Here is an 18,845-nt window from a genome sequence, read left to right as displayed (position 1 = left end):
ATATATATATAATGTATCTTCTTTTGTCTCTGTTGAACGATCTCGTAAACTAGTAATATATTCAATCACTTTGATCTACCCTGAAGCACATCACACTTTTTTATATTAGATTAGAAACAACATTTCCGACAATAATACACAATTTGATCTCATCGATTCACAACACTGTGAAACTGCTTCCTTTTAAAGTCATTCTATCCATTTCCCGCGATATCGAAGCTTTAAAATGTATTGTCGAAGATGGGTGTGAACCTGTGCGTGTTAACCGACGGCGGCAGCAGCCCTGACATCCCTTGTCATCTGCTGATTTCCATCCCTCGCCGCAAAGCGGCGACAGTAGCGGTTGGTACAGCGCCGTCGTTATTCTCGTGGCGGTAACCCCTCCATCTTTGACTTCACTACCAATCCTATCGTTTTTATCTTTTATTCTATTATTTTTCCATAAAATTCTTCGTGTTTCTATTCTACTTTTATATATTATTGAAATAAATATATTTTAATATATAAATTATTACATTATAATTTATAATTGAATTGATTGCCATATATTTTTTTAATGTATAAATTAAGAAATTAATGAAATATCTATTTTCATATATTTTTTATATTGTTTAAATATCTTCTATGTTTGAAAAATTCATCGTTTATTGAATATATTTTATTTATTATATATAATATAATATATAATATATAATATTTTATTTATTAAAATGAACTCGTATGCGAATAAGAAAATGAAAGATTTTTATGAAGAAACAGATAGAGCATGTAATCAATATTAAGGATGTTATAATTACCTGTCTTTTTGATGTTATATTCTTTCAATTTTCATCTTACAAAATGAATATTGAATTAATTTACAAATATTTCCAATTAATACTCAAGACAAATAAAATTTATTGCTTTTATTTAACTTTTTATATTTGAATTGCGTTTGAATAATTATAGTAATTATCTATGACATTTATTTTGAACTTAACGAATCAAAATTTTTAATGAAATATTTGCTACCATTGATTATTCATTGTGATCAGTCTTCTGTATATTCTGACGTAAATGCATTATGTTGCAATTATGATATAGCGTTTGATTAAATGTAATGCTTTATACTCTGCAGATGGCGCTAACATGTGAATTTGGATTACGAGTGTTTAAGATAATTTATTAGAATACAAATTAATATTTTGTTTTTCTTTTTAAATAATATTGAAATTCAATGAAAATATCGAATCTAAAATCATGTTTTACGTTCAATAACTTCGATAGCTGATAGAAATTGAATACTCGATAAAAGTTTTTTTGATAATGCCTGACTCATTTGTGTCGATCTTAGATAATAAAAGTATATTTATTATGCACAAATGCAGTAATTCTTTACATTTGAAAGATCACAATAATTCATCGAATTTTTTAAGTTTTTGAAGTTTGAACTTTTGGATTTTAAAGAATATTAGTGTTTTTATATATGATAAATAATGAAATAGATTTTTAAAAATTATTCTAAATAATATATTAGCACAACTTGATTTCTGGATGAATTAATAAGATGGCTTTGTTCATTGAACTTGTTTTTTTATCCTTAATTTCTTTCACAGTATGTAATGTTATTTACTATCAACCTGAAGCTGTTCATCTTGCTTATGGAGGTAATATATATTTTAATTATTTATCTCGTTAATACATTGTTTCTCTTTTTTAAATTTTCTTATCATCAATGGAATATAATATATATATTTTATAACTTTTAGATAATATTCATGATATTGTTGTAACATGGGCCACAAAGAATAATACTCAAGAATCAATTGTGGAATATGGAATAAATGGATTAATTCTAACAGCTACAGGAAATTCTACCCTCTTTGTTGATGGTGGGAATGAAAAACAAAAACAATACATTCACAGAGTATGGTTAAAAAATTTAACACCTAATACCAAGTATAGTAAGTAAAATAACTTTTTAGTTATTCGTCATATTCTATACTTATTTTATAAAGTGTATATATATAAATCTTTTAATAGTTTATCACTGTGGTAGCAAATATGGATGGTCAAATATATTCTATTTGAAAACTATTCCTGACGAATCAACAAAGTGGTCACCTCACATTGTTATCTTTGGTGATATGGGTAATGAAAATGCTCAAAGTTTATCTAGATTGCAAGAAGAAGCACAACGTGGATTATATAATGCAGCGATTCATATTGGAGATTTTGCATATGATATGAATTCTGATAATGCACGTGTTGGTGATGAATTCATGAAACAAATAGAAGGAATTGCTGCTTATTTACCATATATGACAGTACCTGGTAATCACGAAGAAAAATATAATTTTAGTAATTATAGGTCAGAATATATTTTAAGCTTAAAACTATTTTGGTTAATTTATTTTTATAATTTCTCAATTGTTATAATGTAAATCTAATAGGTTTCGTTTTACTATGCCTGGAGATTCTGAAGGTTTATGGTACAGTTTTAATATAGGACCTGTACACTTTGTAGGAATAGAAACAGAAGCTTATTATTTTATGAATTATGGTATAAAGCAACTTGTTAAACAATATGAATGGTTAAAAAAAGATTTAATGGAAGCAAATATGCCTAAAAATAGGTAGATTTATATATTTCCTTGTCATATTGCAGAATTAATAATTAAGAATTAAAAATTATCTAATAACAAAATTTTTAGGGCACAAAGACCATGGATAGTTATATTTGGTCATAGACCAATGTATTGCAGTAATGCAAATGCCGATGATTGCACTAATCACGAAAGTTTAGTCAGAGTTGGTTTGCCAATTGTAAATTGGTTTGGTCTTGAAGATCTTTTTTTCAAATACAAAGTAGATTTATTGTTATGGGCTCATGAACATAGTTATGAACGTTTATGGCCTGTCTACAACTTCAAGGTAATCTATAATTATGAAGCGATATCTTTAATTTCATTTAAAATAAGAAAAATAAAATAATCATAGGTACAAAATGGTAGTTATGAAAAGCCATATAAAAACTATAAGGCACCTGTACATATAGTAACTGGGTCAGCAGGATGTAAGGAAGGACGTGAAAAATTTATTTCACATAAACCAAATTGGTCTGCCTATCGCAGCTCTGATTATGGATATACTAGGATGAAAGCATATAATCAAACTCATCTTTATCTTGAACAGGTATTAGCTAACATGGAAAAAAAAGGTACAAGGAATGTTTGTTGTAATTCATTTTACAATTTGTCATTTACAGGTATCCGATGACAAGGAAGGTGCTGTTTTGGACCATGTTTGGCTCATAAAAGATGATATCTTACCAGCATACAATTTAAATCTTCTTGATAAATAAAATATGTAAAACATAAAATATAGAATATAATTTAGGATGAATTAAAACAATATTTAAATATTTCTTTTCTGCTTTGTATCTCTTTTATGGTAAATAGCAAAATTGCATATCTACCAACTTTAAAGACAATTTACTTTCATTCTATTTTAAAAAATTTCCTATTCCTTTCTGCATAGAAACGAATAAACTACAAAAATTTGCTAATTACAAATGAGATGGAAATTATTAATAATGCATACGTACAATATAATCCTTTAATTGTTAAAATATAAATATATGTATATATAATCATTATAGCATATAATATTAATAATATAATATTAGGGTAGCATTTCATATTTCCATCTGATTCTCACAGTAAATCATTATTTGTCAATGATATATGATGAATAATACGATTCGTACTAAGGAAAAAGAATATTTCCGAATTTGAGTACTAATATAACAAAGAAACGCTTTCTTTTAATGCTATAAATTTCTGATATACATAATAATTCAATTAAAGCTGTTAATATTTCTATGCCTCTACTTTTAAAATGGAGAATCCATTTGTCCATTGACTGGCTCCTTGTCAAGTGTAATTTGCTATGTTGGCTTCTGTTATAATATTTGACTAATAAATTTAGAAAAAAATAACAAGGAACTGCTTTTTTATAAATTATTACGTTAGAATCGACAACGAAGCCAAAATATCGAATAATATTGTCATTAAAAAAAAAAATTGTAGCTACGATTATCAAATATCGTTCCTCCAAATATAGAAGAAACATGCCACTCTTTATAGCGTAACATAATTTAGGGGACAAGCTTTTATCTCTCTTATTTTGCTTTCGATTTAAATTAACATTCAATCCCCATTATATCACCGCGAACCTACTCAGCAGGTATAAATATTAATTTAATTGAATCTTATGGTACATAATTTTTTCATGTACAATTTCAATGAGTATGTGCATGTATGCGCACGTAAACGCAACCACACTAATCTGCCATTGGAGATATGTGTTAAAACCTTTTAAAGATGCATAAAAAAGCATCATAAATTAGAGAAAATAACTAATATTTCAATTTATCTGTATAACAAAAAATTCTTCCAAATTAGTAGACAAAAGAACGAATATTCGTCATAAAATCGAATGTCTCTGACTTTTTCATGCATTTAGCCTTACATTTCAATATGTGAACAAAGAAAACGTTTGATACTGTCAGTGATTAATGGAAACAATGGAAGAAGTTGCTGCCGAGTGACTTTCCTGATAAGAAAATTGGGGAAAATGCTCTTGTTCTTCAGCTATTGAATTTAAACCACCTCCACTACCTAAAAATCCTTGATCAGGCGGCGTAAGTTCTACGCTTTCACCCGTAAATTCACTATCAAAATATCGAGTATCTGTGTCTGATGTTACTTGAGGTTTAAAAGGAGGAGGAATTTTTTTCTGTACAAGATCTGACCAATCAATTGATGAAAAAAATGCATGATCCATTATTTCTTTTGCATCATTAGGTCCACCACCTAATCTTTTGCTTGGATCTTTTATAAGTAATCCTAAAAAAAAGAATTAAAAATTAAAAAATAAAAATATCGATTTTATCCACTATTTACTTACCACCAAGCATATCTTTTGCTTCATTACTGATTGTTCTAGGAAATTTTACTTCTTCCATTACAATAAGCATGAAGAGCTTTTCATGGTCCTTATTATAAAAAGGTAATCGACCACAAATCATTTCATACATAACAACACCAACTCCCCACCAATCTACAGCTCGTCCATAATCATTATCTTCTAACACTTCTGGTGCAAGATATTCAGGAGTTCCACAAAATGTTTTCGTCGTTCTTCCTGAGTGTTTTAAATGTTATTACTATTTCTTATCATTTTTAAATCTAAAAATATATATACAATATATTTACCATATGTAATATCTTCTTTACACAATCCAAAGTCAGCTATTTTAATATGTCCATCTTTGTCTAAAAGAAGATTCTCTAATTTGAGATCACGATAGATAATACCTTGCGAATGAAGGTAACCTAAGGCTGAAATAATTTCAGCGCCATAAAATCGAGTACGATCTTCTCCAAATACACGAGACCGTCTTAAATGAAAGAATAATTCTCCACCATTCACATATTCCATTACAAAGCACAACCTATCTGCTGTTTGAAAACTATACTTTAAGGACTGCAAAATATAAAAACATTATATAATAATTAATATTATCAATATTATTAATATTAATCAATTATACATGTTTTATATATATAATATATATTTATATAATATAATGATATTTAAAGCACATACGATTAGGAACGGGTGATTTGTGGTTCGCAATACTCTATTTTCAGTAAGTGTGTGCGCGACTTCGTCTTTACGAATAATGACTTCTTTTCGTAATATTTTTATAGCATATAAATGGCCTGTTGCCTTTTCTCTACAAAGAATTACCTTTCCAAATGTACCTTTTCCCAAAACTTTTAAAAATTCAAAATTTTCAAGAGTCTGAAATAAATAATAAAAAGAAAAATACATATTAATAAAGCATCTAAAAGTTTCAATTTTGATTTATGATGAATATATTATTATATAACGTACAACTTTTTTTTTTCCTGTACTTTTACTACTAGAAGTTCCTTGAACACTAAATTTTGCAGAAAGTTCATCAATACTGCCACCATCTACATCCGAAGATACCACTCCAACAGATCCACAAGAGTCTGACCTACCACCTCCTGAAGATTCCATATCAACATCTTCAGATGATGATGAATGTTGCATCTGTGTAGATTGTTGTTGAGATTGTTTTTCACTTGCTAACCTAGCAGCTACATATCTAAAAGAAAAAAAAATGAAAAATATTAGAAAGCTTAAATTGCTGAATATTTTAAATTTGTTTTTTGTTTTTTTTAGAAAAAATCAAACCTAATTGCTGCTACCCAATCTTCTCTTTCTTGTTCTGTTTCTACATGAAATGTTCTTTCTATTACAGCAGCCCATTGTAAACCTCTTATAACAAAAGTATAAGGTTTAGGTCTATCTACAGACATAATTTGACAACCACGAACAGTAAAATTATTCAATGGTTGTGCTGCAGCTGCCATTTGTTGATCTGGCTTAGCTTTGAAACCAACTAATGTGCCATCATCCCGTAAAACGAAATATCTTGACCTCCAATTTTTTATATGTTCTCCTATATATATCAAAATAAAATATATTTATTATTTTTTCTTAATATCAAAAGCATATTGTTTATTTATAAAAACTTTAAATGTAACAGTGAAAATTTGAATAAAAAAACTTTTAAAATTGCTTTCTATTTATATAAAAAAATATTTTTAATTTTAATATTTTGTTAAAAAGAAAAGTATAATAATAAAAAAGAACATGTGAGAAAGTGAGAAAAGGTTCTTCGAATTTGTATTCTATCCAAATGAAATAAAATAAAGTAAACATAAATATTATGAAACTGCTTCAATACCGCGTTTTTGCAGCCAGCCTTCCTTAACGACACGCTGACCGCCGCCACCGGACGCTGCGACGTTCATCGCTGCGTCCCCCATAACTCCTTCTTTAATGCGCACTTGTATACACTATGCAAATACTTCGTATTTCCAACTAGACTCAATATCGCATGAAAATTAGCGAAATACAACGAAGATAGCACGAGTATACAAACTTGAGCAATCATAGATACACGTTTGGCAGGTAAACTATACTCAAGCAACTATACTCTGTGATCGGTAGACACACTAATGCGCACTAACTAGCATTGCCCTTTCATATTTCGGAGATGGCGCATCAATCGATCACAAATAAAGAAGAATTTTCATGGAACAATACCTGTCTACTTTCAATCAACTTAAATTTGTCAATACGAATATTGATATCTCCACAACCTTTCTATACATTCTATCTTTTAAGACAAGCATGCGCAAATCTCTTTGTTTATTATGATTTATTATATATGCATATGTATATATATATTATATTATACGTATATTTAAATAAAAAATACACATGTTCTTTTAAAGTATTTTGTTTTATTCGATTATATCATCATTATACTACTATATATTATTATATATATAAAAATTGTTAATTATTTATATTTTTGAACTTAAATAATAATTCTTTATTAACTTTATATAATAATAGTTAAAATTTAAAAAATTTTAAATTGTCTTAATAAATAAAAATAAATACAAAAATTTATAGATATAAATTAAATATAAATTATTTTTCAGAAAATGCATTTCAATCATAATCATTTTATATATAAATCATTATTTTTAAAGATAAAAATTCGATGAAATTGTTTTATGTATTATTGTTAATTCTATTGAAAAATATATATATATTTTTTTTTATAAATCTATGCTTCGCTTTGATATTGAATTTATCTATCTCCCACTCTTTCTGATATCGACATGTCTGACAGTGGGTTATCAGTCATCATTTGCTTTGACAGAGATTATTTCTTTTTTTAATCTATTCATATTATCTATTAATATAAAAAATAAATTTATAGAAAAATTTGTAGTTTTTAAAAAATGGTAGTAGTTTTTTATTGTGTTGGAAGGTGTAGGATTTTAAACCCTTTTAATTATTGAGCTAAAGATTATGTATAATCAATATTTATTTGTGTAAAAATAGTGGAATTTTTTACTATAATATAATTAATAAGATGGGCCCACCACCAGTAGTAACAGGTATATCTCCTAAAGAAGGTCCTCCAGGAACTCGTGTTATAGTTCGTGGTGAATTTTTAGGCAATAAAGTGCACGATCTCATAGGTTAATTTCATTTTTTAAATTATTTAAAAATATATTTTTTTCATAGAAAAAAAATTCTTTTTTAAAAAAAATTTTAATACATCCAGGTTTAACAATATGTGGATGTGATTGCCTCTTATCAGCAGAATGGAAATCCTCTAATAAAATCATTGCCAGATCAGGACCTTGTAAAGGTCGAGGTGATATTATAGTAACTACTCGTAGTGGAGGACCTGGGACATCAACAGTACAATTTCGTGGTTATCATGAAACTATAGGTCCTATGAAAGAATCTGCAGTATGGGTAGAAGAAGCTCCTATGCAAAGTTTTGTTTGGGGAAGAAGAACACTTTCCCCAACAAATTATCAGCAAGAAGACCCTTTAGGTTTAAGCGTAGAAGGCAATGAGTATGTTTATCTATCTTTTTTTAAGAGTTAATGTTAAATTTTTTAATATATCTTTTTATAGTAAAAAGTACCCTGAAGATGAATTAATTGAACTTTTTGGAGAAGGCAGTGGAGATCTTACCAGTGAAAAATTTCATCCTGGTTGGTTTTTGTTGCAACATCACCATGCCACTACTTTTGAAGATTTAAAAGCTGGATTAGCTTTTCTTAAAAGAAAAGTTAATTCTCAAAAAGAAGGTCAATTATCATTTTTAAAGGTAACTATTACAATAAAAAACAAAAATTAACATTATTATTATTGAAGAAAATATTAATATATCTCTATTTTATATTTTATATTTATCTATATTTTATATTTTTAAAATTTTTTTCTTTAGGCTAATGTAGGATCAGTAATGGAACAATTAGATACAATAATTTTATTAAAAGAACAATTTGAGACAGATATAAAAACATATGGTAGTGATCCTACTGAAAAATTAGAAAAAGCTATTCGACAATCTATGTCAGAAGCTAATAAATTGTTTGATGATGTGTTAGCAAGAAGAGACAGAGCAGATGCAACAAGAAATGCTTTGTCTGTAATGCAGAGATACAAGTTCCTCTTTTGTATGCCAATTAATATAGAAAAAAATATAAAACGTGGCAATTATGATCTTGTAATTAATGATTATACAAGAGTAAAAAATTTATTTAAAAATACAGAAGTTGAAGTTTTTAAAAAAATACTACAGGAAATTGATAATAGAATTATAATGTTAAAAACGCATTTAAGAAATAAGCTTGAAGAAATGCCTTTTAGTTTGGAAGAACATAAAAAAATAATTAGAAATCTTGTTAATTTAGAAGCTGAAGGAGATCCAGCTTGGGATGCAATAGGTATATATATTTCTAAAATATTTTATATCTTATTTACTGAAGATAATGATAATTTTTTTCAGTTTCTCATTCAAATTATTTAAAGAAAAGTATTACTACCTGTATGCAAGAACATTTGGAAATAGATAATTCTAATGGAGAAAATTTGAACAAAATAAAATTAGTACAAAATAATAAACAATCAAAATCGGACAAAAATGATGGAATGAATATTCCTCCACAAATATCATGTATTGAAACAATTTGTGATATAATAGTTGAACAATTACCAGATTTATGGAGATTAGGTCAAAGTTATTTTACAGGACAATTACATGTAGTAGTGGATGCAGAGAAACAAATACCTTTTAAGGTATATAAACTATTTATCAAATGAATTATCATTAAAAATACAAATTTTATTATAAAAAAAAATTATTTTCATACAGAATCTAGTATTATCAAGTATGCAACATGCTATGGAAGCCATGAAAAATATATGTAGTAATGATTTGGATGCTACATGGCTTTTACATGTTTTACGTAGGATTAGGCAAATGTATGCTTCATTGATTCATTTGGATTTACCGAGTGATGCATTAGATATTTTTGGAAAATTTATACTTGATTTAAGGTACAAAATATTATTATGATATATTTTATTTTTATTATGTAATAAACTAAAATTTTAAGATCAGATTGCAGTGTTTTGGTGCGCTTTTTAAACAAACTGCAGATAACATAGCTGCTTTACATAAAAAAGAAACTTGGCAAATCGAATATTTGAATGAAGATGGTGGTGTTACTAAAGTGGTAATAATCAAATTTTATTTGTAAAAATATTATGTGAATATATTTTTTTATTAAATATTTAATTTTGTTTTTATATAGCCATACTTATTCGAAGAAATGGTTTTGGAAGTCTCAAAACGTGCGCGAGATACAGTAGTTGCTTGTGGTCCTCGAGAAGGATCATTATTTGCTAATTCGACGCATCAACATTTATATTATAATTCTGTTAAAACATTGTTTACATCGTTTGCAAGATGTTTACAACAATTGGCATTCAGTGGCTGCGAGGAAGCTCTTGATGATGACGAATCTTCTGTATCTCAATTAATTGGTTCTCCTTCTGGTTATAAGAGCAAGAGTAATAAACATCAAGGCCCTGTAAGTTTCATGTTTTATTTATAAAATGAAAAAATTATTTCAGAAAGAATAGATATTAATTACAATTAAAAAAAAAAAAAAGAAAAAAAAATAAGAAAATTTGTAGCATCTTTTGAAGTCAGTGCTATATTTTAGCATTACTTCTGAATTTTTTATCAGACGTGGGAACAATGCCTCTTAATCTCGTTAAGTAATATTCGTTATACATTGAATACCATTCTACCAAGAATTGGAGATATATTGAAAAATCAAGATTATCCAAATTTATCAAATGCAATTGGATGGAATTCTGATTGGACACAACTCAGTACATTAGATACAGCTGTTTTGGATGCATATCTAGAACGTCGCTGCGATCCATTAGTTGGTACAATTGAACCTAGTATGTATCTAGGCGGCTTAGAATGGGATTTTGAGACTGAACCTACTCATGTAAGACCATATGCACAAGAAATTCTAGCAAATTTAATTGCAGTTCATGCAGAGGTATCTATTGTTCACAAATAATTTTTAATTATTAGATATAATTTTTGTAATCATATATATATATATATATATATATATATATTTATAGGTACGCCGTGTTGCACCAGCCTTATTACAACGAGTATTATCTCATATAGTTGAGACTGTAGCAGAAGAACTTGCAAGACTTATGTCGTGTGTTACTCAATTTCGACCAGCTGGAATTGTGCAAGCACGTACTGATATTACTCTTCTAAAGGACGCTTTAAAACCTTATAGTACAACAAGGGCAAAGTAATAATTTATTTTTCATTTTTTCTTTCATTATACGAATAAAAAGAAAAATATTTTATTTATTTTTCAATCTGCAGGAATTTTTTTGAAGAAGCTTTAGATGCAATACCACAACCTATTAACAAAGATGATTGTATGCGAATCGACATGTTATTATCAAAAGTAGCAACGTCCATGCATTTGCAACTATCATGTCTTGCCAGTGATGCAATAAATAATACTCCTATAATGATTGCTGATCCTAATCGTGTCACTACTGTATAGTTTTAATAATAATTTAAGAATTTAAATAAGTATTTATTATATTTGTTATCATTGATTTTTTACATTACATTATAAATTTCTTTATTCCAGTTACAAATTCATCATTGTTAATGCGACTAAACAATTTTGCATTATTAAATTATATAAATACAAGTGACACAAGAAAAAATAAAAATTGTAATCTTTTTAAATGTGTTTCTTTAATAATTGCAAATATAATATATATTTGCGATTAATACTATATATCTACAAACGAACGTACAGAATATCGAAATCATTTCTTAAACTTCATATCTTAAGATGAATTTTACAGAATAAGTATAAGTAAAGAGAACATGGGAGAAGAACAGAATTAGAATAATTATATAAATATATGAAATAAAAAAAGTATTGAATATTAGGTTTATTCAGTACTTTTATTTGTGATTATTTATTTAAAATATATTATATATATTTTTTTCTTTTATTTCTTTTTTTTTTTCAAAAACAATTAACATGTTTTAATAATAATGTTGTTATCTTTTTAATAGATTATAATGAAAAATATTTATATTTCAACATTTTTTTGTAAAAGTGTAAATATATAACAAAAGATTACATCTAAAATATTATGAATTGCATTTAGGCATTTATAATATGTACATTATTATTCAAATAGTGACTAATAATAATAATAATTTTTATTTTTTTATATGATATAAATATTAAATGTTAAATAATATAAAGTTCATTTTAGTCTGTCTTTTTATAATCTAAATTTTCAAAATCAACAGGTTCTTCATCAATAGTAACGACATCTGGACGAGATTTATCTACTGGATATAGCCTATAAGAGAATATTTATTTGAATAAAATATTTATATAATATTAAATAAGAATGTGTGACTTACCATCTTTGATAAAGATAAATAAGGAAAACAGCATCATCTCTAAAACAAGCTATTCTATGCGCTGTTGGTGTAACAATGATAAATGCAAAAACATCATCTATAAATGTATTAAATGCTTTATACATAAATGTTTTCCATGGTAAATGTGCTACAGATTTTAATTTATAGTTTACAAAAAGTTGAGGAAGCATAAACAAAAAACCAAATGCATAAACTCCATTAACTAAAGAATTAATACTCCATGAATACCAACTGAAATTTGAAATATGTACATAAAAATTTGAAAAATTATATAAAATAAATTATAATTTTCAATATTATACCTTTTGTGATGTTGATAAAGTAAAGAATAAATTGCACCACCAATGACAAGAGGATATAATAAATAACTTAAATAACGCATACTTTCTGCATCAAATTCCCTTGTTCTAATTTCAGCCATATAATTATTATTATTATTACTTTTAAGTCTAAGTTTCAACACTTTCTTTAATTTCCACATCTAATAAAATTACAAATATAAAATATATTTATAAAAAACAATAATTAACGAATGCTTTTATCATTACCTCAATAATAGATCCAATGCCTGTAGGAATAAGTACAAGCAAAGATGAACCTTCATCTAATAAATAAAGAAAGATGACAGTTTGACTAAATCCTCGCCACGCAACAGTCCATTTACTAAGACCTACAAGATTATCTTTTCTTCTCCAATAACTCACATCATTTTTAAAAGCAAGGAAATCAAACAGCAACTGTTTTAATGTAAGATATTGTTAAGTTTTGTTTCAAATTATATTTTAGTTATTTTTTAATTTACATACATGAATGGCTGCAATAAGAAAAGTTCCTCCCAATATATATATATTAGTATCTACAAAAATTCCTTTTACTTCATCCATATCTTTATCAGAAAATCCAAGATTTTTTAAATTTTGCATAGTAGCTTCCACATGCAATAACAATCTTAGCTTTGAAATAGAAATTGGAGAATATTGCAATGTAATATTAACTGTATTGTTTTGAGGCATGATTCTCATTAAATCATGATGTCTAGTTTGTAAAAAATCACAATTAACTATAGGTAAAAATGTTTTGCCTTGTATAATTCTGAAATAATAAAAATTTATCATATCCTTATTATATATTAATGATTATTTAAAATTAGTAATATTAACATACTTCAAATGATTTACAAGTTCTATAGGTACATTATGTATAGGAAGTTTTATATCATCTGTCATTATTGTAAATGTTACACGGCTCTTAATATGTGTTACTGGATTTATTAAATTTTGTTTTTTTTTTAAATCTGAATGTTTTTCACTCAATAAATTAAAAGCTTCTGCTTCAGGAACTTTATATTGTGTCATTTTGATGGTAATAGAAGATACATATGGATCCTATAATAATTATTATAAAAAATAGATATATGAACGAAGTTTATATCATTTTTTACACATACCTTTTGTATATTAATATTTTTTTCATATTTCTTAGAATTTGGTGCTATGATAATATGAAGAAACAATGTTCCATTGTTTCGTGTTTTGCGTGGAATATTCAAGGTTAATGGGCTGAAAATATAATAATATTCAAATAAAAAAGATTCAAAATTGTATAAATATTTTCAATAATATAAAATAATATAAATATAAATAATATAAAAAAATATATACTTACAGAGTATTTGCATGAGTATAATTAAAATTTTTATTATTATATACAAAATCAACTTGTTGTGCGGTAGGATATCTATCGACAGAACTATAAACTTGCAATTGTAATTGTGGTTTTTGATTCAAATATGATGTTAAGCATAATTTGTTGTCTTCACAAGCTGGTGCCACAAACAATAAAGATAAATTATAAATCGAATAAATTATATAAACTAAAAATAATTCCGTTAATATAAGAGTAAAGGATGGCCACTGCATTTTTCTAGATTTTTGTTAAAAATATTTTTTTTATTTTCTCTTAATTATATGAATCAAAAATCACAGTTGATATTGAATAACATGCGTCGTATAACCATAAATATTTATTATAGATCACTTCGTGTGTGCAATATAGACTTTAAACATTCAAGTTTATTGGCATATAATTGATTGACCAGTATATACTTTTCATTCTGATGCATACCGGATTAAAAGTATAACCAATGTGTTTATGTCATTAATAACAACATAAGAATACAGCCATTGTTTGTTATATAGCGACATCTATGTGTCATCAGCCGTTTTGTCGAAATATATACTTTTGCGAGGAAAATACGTGAAGTAAAAATAACAGTACTTCTTCCGCGTTGAGAAATATTTTTTTTTTATTTTCCAAAAAGTGAGCATTCTCTGTTCCATTATTGCTCATAAAATATTGTATAAAAAATCAAATATCATGTAACAGTTTATATTCTGTAAATTAACTAACTATTTATGTATATACAGTATATAATGAGTAAGATATTTATGATATTCGTGTCAAAGATCCGTTCAAGATTAAATATAGAACTGTGACATATATAAAGCGCCATGCTGGCAAAAGAAACTGAATCTATCTTTAGTCATTCATGTATCCGTCGGTATGATGGATTCCATACAAGAAAAGTACGCTCACATAGAAATAAAATATGCGTCATCTAACGATAAAAAAACAAACCAAAAAGAACGCAAAAAATATAACAAAAATTTTAGTTTATTGTATAACAAAAGAGACGGAAAGTTAATTAATTCATATTTAATAATAATAATGATGACGATAATATAATAACAATAATAATAACATATAATAAGCGTAAAAATAATACACGTGAGGATTTATTCACAGTTATTATATATAATAAAGCAAATCTATGATAATTTTACATTTATTAAATTCTATAATCTATCACAATAAATCTTTTTTTCATTAATGTAAGGTTCGTATAGAAATATATTTGAACAAACAAACCTCTACTAAAACGTAATTATATTTCGAAAGTTTCGAGAAACCGTCAGAAAATTCGCATATCTATACATAGATATATTCGTAATTGTATAGTACATATACATGTACATATGTACAAGCTGGAGTGAAGTGAAAAAAACGAATGAAATCTCCTTACTTCTTGCTGGATATGTTATAAAGGCATAAAGCTACAAACTACAGTACGTATTTGGTCCGATTTTTTATTAGCCCGATTCTATCTTGAAAGTATTTGAAGCTGATTGTGTATGCAAGCGAGCAATTCGATTTCTATTATCCTATTAGAAAAAATCGTATATCTTTTAATAGAGTTTAAAGATAATAAGAAATATTAAAATCGAATCTTAAATTAAAATGATTAATATATATAAGTACAATTTATAGAAATTAAAATTCAATAATACAAATATTCAATAATAATGAAATTGTTTATCATACTGAAATTGATTTTACGAGAATTCAGATTTATTAAATTATGTCTCGTATTTTTAATATATATTTAGTTAAACATTAATGACCTTATTTGTACTTACTCTTCTAAAAAGTATATTTCAATAATTATCCATAAAGTACATTTTATTGCACTACTCAGTCACTAATCCGATGAAAGTGACCGTATCGCTGTCTTGTTTAAATTTAACTATTGCCAATTGCATTTGTAGTAGAAAAATAGTGGGAACAATACGAGTGACAAAATCAAAATTCAAGTATGTGCGTGAAATATTGCGTTATATATCGTATGCGTTCAATATTCACAAATTTATATGCGTATTTGATATATGGCGCGAATATAATACACGCACAAATCTTGTAATTTTGACGTATCGTCAGTTTCTTTTAAGAAATTATAAAACCGACGAAATTTATCTAAAAAGTCGTCAAAAATGTTTAAAATATTTTATTCGCTCATTCTTGCATCGAAATCGCTAACGATTCAATCGGAAAAAAATAAAATTCCTGCATATCTATACGATTACTACGATAAATTCAATCTCTTTGCATTTAATTACAAAACGCCGGGCACTCGTCGTGTAAGTACTACTGTTCCAACAACGATACTTGTTCGTGCGCTTCACCATCGGAAATACTGAACGTTTCAATCCTCTTTCCGGGTTGAATTATCTTCTTTTGTCATAGTTTCGTATGCTTCACACTGTCCGTCCAATAATTCTGTATTGTCATTGCTTCTAACGAATTTAAGAACGAATCGTTATCCAAACTGTACATTTCTTCGGAATTATCCTATAAGAATATATAAAATCATTTAAACTTTTTATCTCATTTATTATATATCATAATTTGTAACAAGATATCGTATATTAAGCGACAATGTCTCAACATTATTTGAAATAACAATTTAACACAGAGAATGAAGTATTATGATACTTACGCGAATAGTGGAATCATCGATATAACCGGAACTATCGGGATTACTGCATTTGTCGCTATTAAGCGTTTGCGGCGGATTCAGATACCTACGTCTTTAATTAAATTTTCTGTGTAACGTTGAAATTTCATTTAACTGCTAAGCAATCATTTTAATTACCTGTACATAATGAATCCAAGGCTACCCATTGTGCTGAGTAAAACTACAGTCGCTAGGCAACTTCCGGTAATAGCGGCAATGTCTACCGTCGATCTCGAAGTATTCTCTTGCTTCGAGTTCTCGCTATTGCTCTCATTGTAATCGGAAAGATGATCTTCCTGTACTTGATCCCTCTGGAAATCTTTGGGAAACGCGCTTCGCGCTCTGCTCAGCCGCGTAGGTTCGCTCACACCAACTATAAAATTCGCACCAAATAAATTTTTAACGCTCTTTCGAAATTCAATTCGAAAATAATACAATCTCCGTTTTATTCTGATTAAATGTTATTACCTTCAAGAATCGACGCAGCTGTGGCAAATAATTGTGACTCGACAAAATCGTCGTCGTCGTTGATCTCGACATCGTCGGATCGATTGAACGTCTTGATACCGGAATTACCGGCAGAGGAGGACAAAGAGGAGGAAGAGGAAGAAGATAAGAGCGAGGAGGATTTCGTTTTGTTCAGTACCAGCCTGATTCTAGACACCTCTTCCTGAAGAGGTAGTACCGTAAGATCCTCCACTTGGTCCAATGTGGTATCGTTTCGATTCCCATTTTCATCTATTTTCTCTTCTTGCTCATACTTGGATCTACCACCGGTTTTGTTCGTGGTTAGGATCCACGTAATCTTACTATTCTTTTTCACCGCCGAATTACGAATCCTGTCCACGGTATCTGCGACTCGTTGAGACGTGAAACTTTTCGTCGAGTCCAGACTGACCGCGTTACTCGCATTTCCGTGATACTCTATATCCATAGGATTAGTACTCGTTTCGACCACGCTCGCCACCATTTCCACAGGAGTCGAAATCGTACTCGATTGCCTGTCTAATATTACAGCCGTGTTCGTGGATGGATGAAGACCGATGGCTTTGGCCACGCGAAAACTCTGTCTCGGTTCGCTCCTCTCGGTCTCGATCGAGGTAATTTTGGACGTCGATTCCGAATTCAGGCGATCTTGCTGCACCTGGCCACGAGGCTCAACCGTGCTCGATGGCATTGGGTTTCCTAAAATTACTGAAAATCAAAGCGTTAGATAATTCTTGGAATCTATGGAATCAAATGGAAGACTCGTGTTGATGGAAGAACTCGGCGGAAAGTTATGTGTACCAGATGTCTTTAATCATTTAGAACTTACCGAGAAATTGAGCGGTAACCCAGAACCAGTGCATCCACCAATGCAGCGTCATCGCGTCATCTGCGTGTACCTGGAACAGAGAAAAGAGGAAGAAAAAAAATTAGATGGTCGGAACGAAATCACCTCTTACGATTCTTCCTTACGAATCGTAACGATAATATCTTCCTTCTAAATTAAACATCTAAATCAAATTCTCTTTAAGTTATTAAGAATTTTTCTCCCCTAATAATTATTTCTAGCGAACGAATTTTCACTCGGTTCATCCTCTCGTCGTTGTCAAGACAATGGTCCATTAGTCACGTGTATACGAAGAAATATCAGGCGTCAACGTGGACAGAGTGCCGCTCGAATGTACTCGAGCACAACGCATAAAAGATTGATTTAGAGCTCGAGTTAACGCCGAGATACGAATGCTCTCCAATTTTATATAATCGGCAATTGGGAGAAAAATTAACAACGAGCATTCTCCAATCGAATAATAAATAAGAATAATCGTTTTTTCCTGTTTTTTTATTTCCAAACCAGAATAAGAATAAAAAAACCTGTCCTTCGAACATACAGAACAATCACATCGGAACAATCACGTTTACCTGCTCGTTCAGAAAATCGGATATTCGAATGAGTAATCAGTTGCTCGGATTCGTTTCGAAACGTGACTCATCGCCAGAAACGGATGAAAGAATTTTAAA

General features: G+C 28.3%; 5 protein-coding genes across 9 annotated transcripts in view; 2 read left to right on the top strand and 3 right to left on the bottom strand.

Annotated features, from left to right (window-relative positions):
* The first annotated feature begins 1,098 nt into the window (after positions 1 to 1,098).
* On the top strand, positions 1,099 to 3,461 carry LOC102674660 (acid phosphatase type 7). Its single transcript, XM_006621510.1, has 7 exons — positions 1,099 to 1,646; positions 1,749 to 1,943; positions 2,023 to 2,350; positions 2,433 to 2,615; positions 2,694 to 2,913; positions 2,980 to 3,174; positions 3,248 to 3,461. The coding sequence occupies exons 1-7, from the start codon at positions 1,547 to 1,549 to the stop codon at positions 3,341 to 3,343; spliced, it is 1,317 nt and encodes a 438-aa protein (XP_006621573.1). The 5' UTR covers positions 1,099 to 1,546; the 3' UTR covers positions 3,344 to 3,461.
* LOC102674800 (RAC serine/threonine-protein kinase) lies at positions 3,201 to 7,138 on the bottom strand. The gene is made up of 7 exons (XM_006621511.2): positions 6,827 to 7,138; positions 6,271 to 6,538; positions 5,944 to 6,181; positions 5,653 to 5,850; positions 5,259 to 5,529; positions 4,951 to 5,187; positions 3,201 to 4,889 (listed from the first exon to the last, which is right to left on the bottom strand). Exons 1-7 carry the CDS (start codon positions 6,906 to 6,908, stop codon positions 4,549 to 4,551), a joined length of 1,635 nt encoding a protein of 544 aa, XP_006621574.1. The 5' UTR covers positions 6,909 to 7,138; the 3' UTR covers positions 3,201 to 4,548.
* Positions 7,139 to 7,762: 624 nt separating this feature from the next.
* On the top strand, positions 7,763 to 11,771 carry LOC102674935 (exocyst complex component 2). Its single transcript, XM_006621512.2, has 11 exons — positions 7,763 to 8,141; positions 8,228 to 8,528; positions 8,590 to 8,785; positions 8,906 to 9,407; positions 9,470 to 9,759; positions 9,836 to 10,020; positions 10,085 to 10,199; positions 10,278 to 10,556; positions 10,716 to 11,042; positions 11,131 to 11,315; positions 11,393 to 11,771. The coding sequence occupies exons 1-11, from the start codon at positions 8,033 to 8,035 to the stop codon at positions 11,577 to 11,579; spliced, it is 2,676 nt and encodes an 891-aa protein (XP_006621575.1). The 5' UTR covers positions 7,763 to 8,032; the 3' UTR covers positions 11,580 to 11,771.
* A 338-nt stretch (positions 11,772 to 12,109) lies between these two features.
* LOC102675064 (cleft lip and palate transmembrane protein 1-like protein) lies at positions 12,110 to 15,126 on the bottom strand. The gene is made up of 8 exons (XM_006621513.2): positions 14,156 to 15,126; positions 13,938 to 14,049; positions 13,655 to 13,875; positions 13,297 to 13,582; positions 13,039 to 13,227; positions 12,793 to 12,971; positions 12,470 to 12,721; positions 12,110 to 12,405 (listed from the first exon to the last, which is right to left on the bottom strand). The coding sequence occupies exons 1-8, from the start codon at positions 14,407 to 14,409 to the stop codon at positions 12,312 to 12,314; spliced, it is 1,587 nt and encodes a 528-aa protein (XP_006621576.1). The 5' UTR covers positions 14,410 to 15,126; the 3' UTR covers positions 12,110 to 12,311.
* A 146-nt stretch (positions 15,127 to 15,272) lies between these two features.
* Positions 15,273 to 18,845, bottom strand: part of LOC102675476 — a 12,203-nt gene continuing 8,630 nt past the window's right edge. For all 5 annotated transcript variants that reach the window (XM_031513321.1, XM_031513323.1, XM_031513325.1 and 2 more), the window contains exons 2-6: positions 18,157 to 18,226; positions 17,310 to 18,035; positions 16,980 to 17,214; positions 16,824 to 16,914; positions 15,273 to 16,675 (exon numbers count right to left, since the gene is read on the bottom strand). In XM_031513321.1, coding sequence (XP_031369181.1) covers positions 16,565 to 16,675; positions 16,824 to 16,914; positions 16,980 to 17,214; positions 17,310 to 18,035; positions 18,157 to 18,226 — 1,233 coding nt within the window. In that variant the 3' untranslated portion in view covers positions 15,273 to 16,564. The remainder of the gene's footprint in view (positions 16,676 to 16,823; positions 16,915 to 16,979; positions 17,215 to 17,309; positions 18,036 to 18,156; positions 18,227 to 18,845) is intronic.

Source organism: Apis dorsata, unplaced genomic scaffold (assembly GCF_000469605.1).
Source record: "Apis dorsata unplaced genomic scaffold, Apis dorsata 1.3 scaffold_631, whole genome shotgun sequence".
NCBI classification, from domain to species: Eukaryota; Metazoa; Arthropoda; class Insecta; order Hymenoptera; family Apidae; genus Apis; species Apis dorsata.
This window is presented reverse-complemented; position numbering and strand designations above follow the sequence as displayed.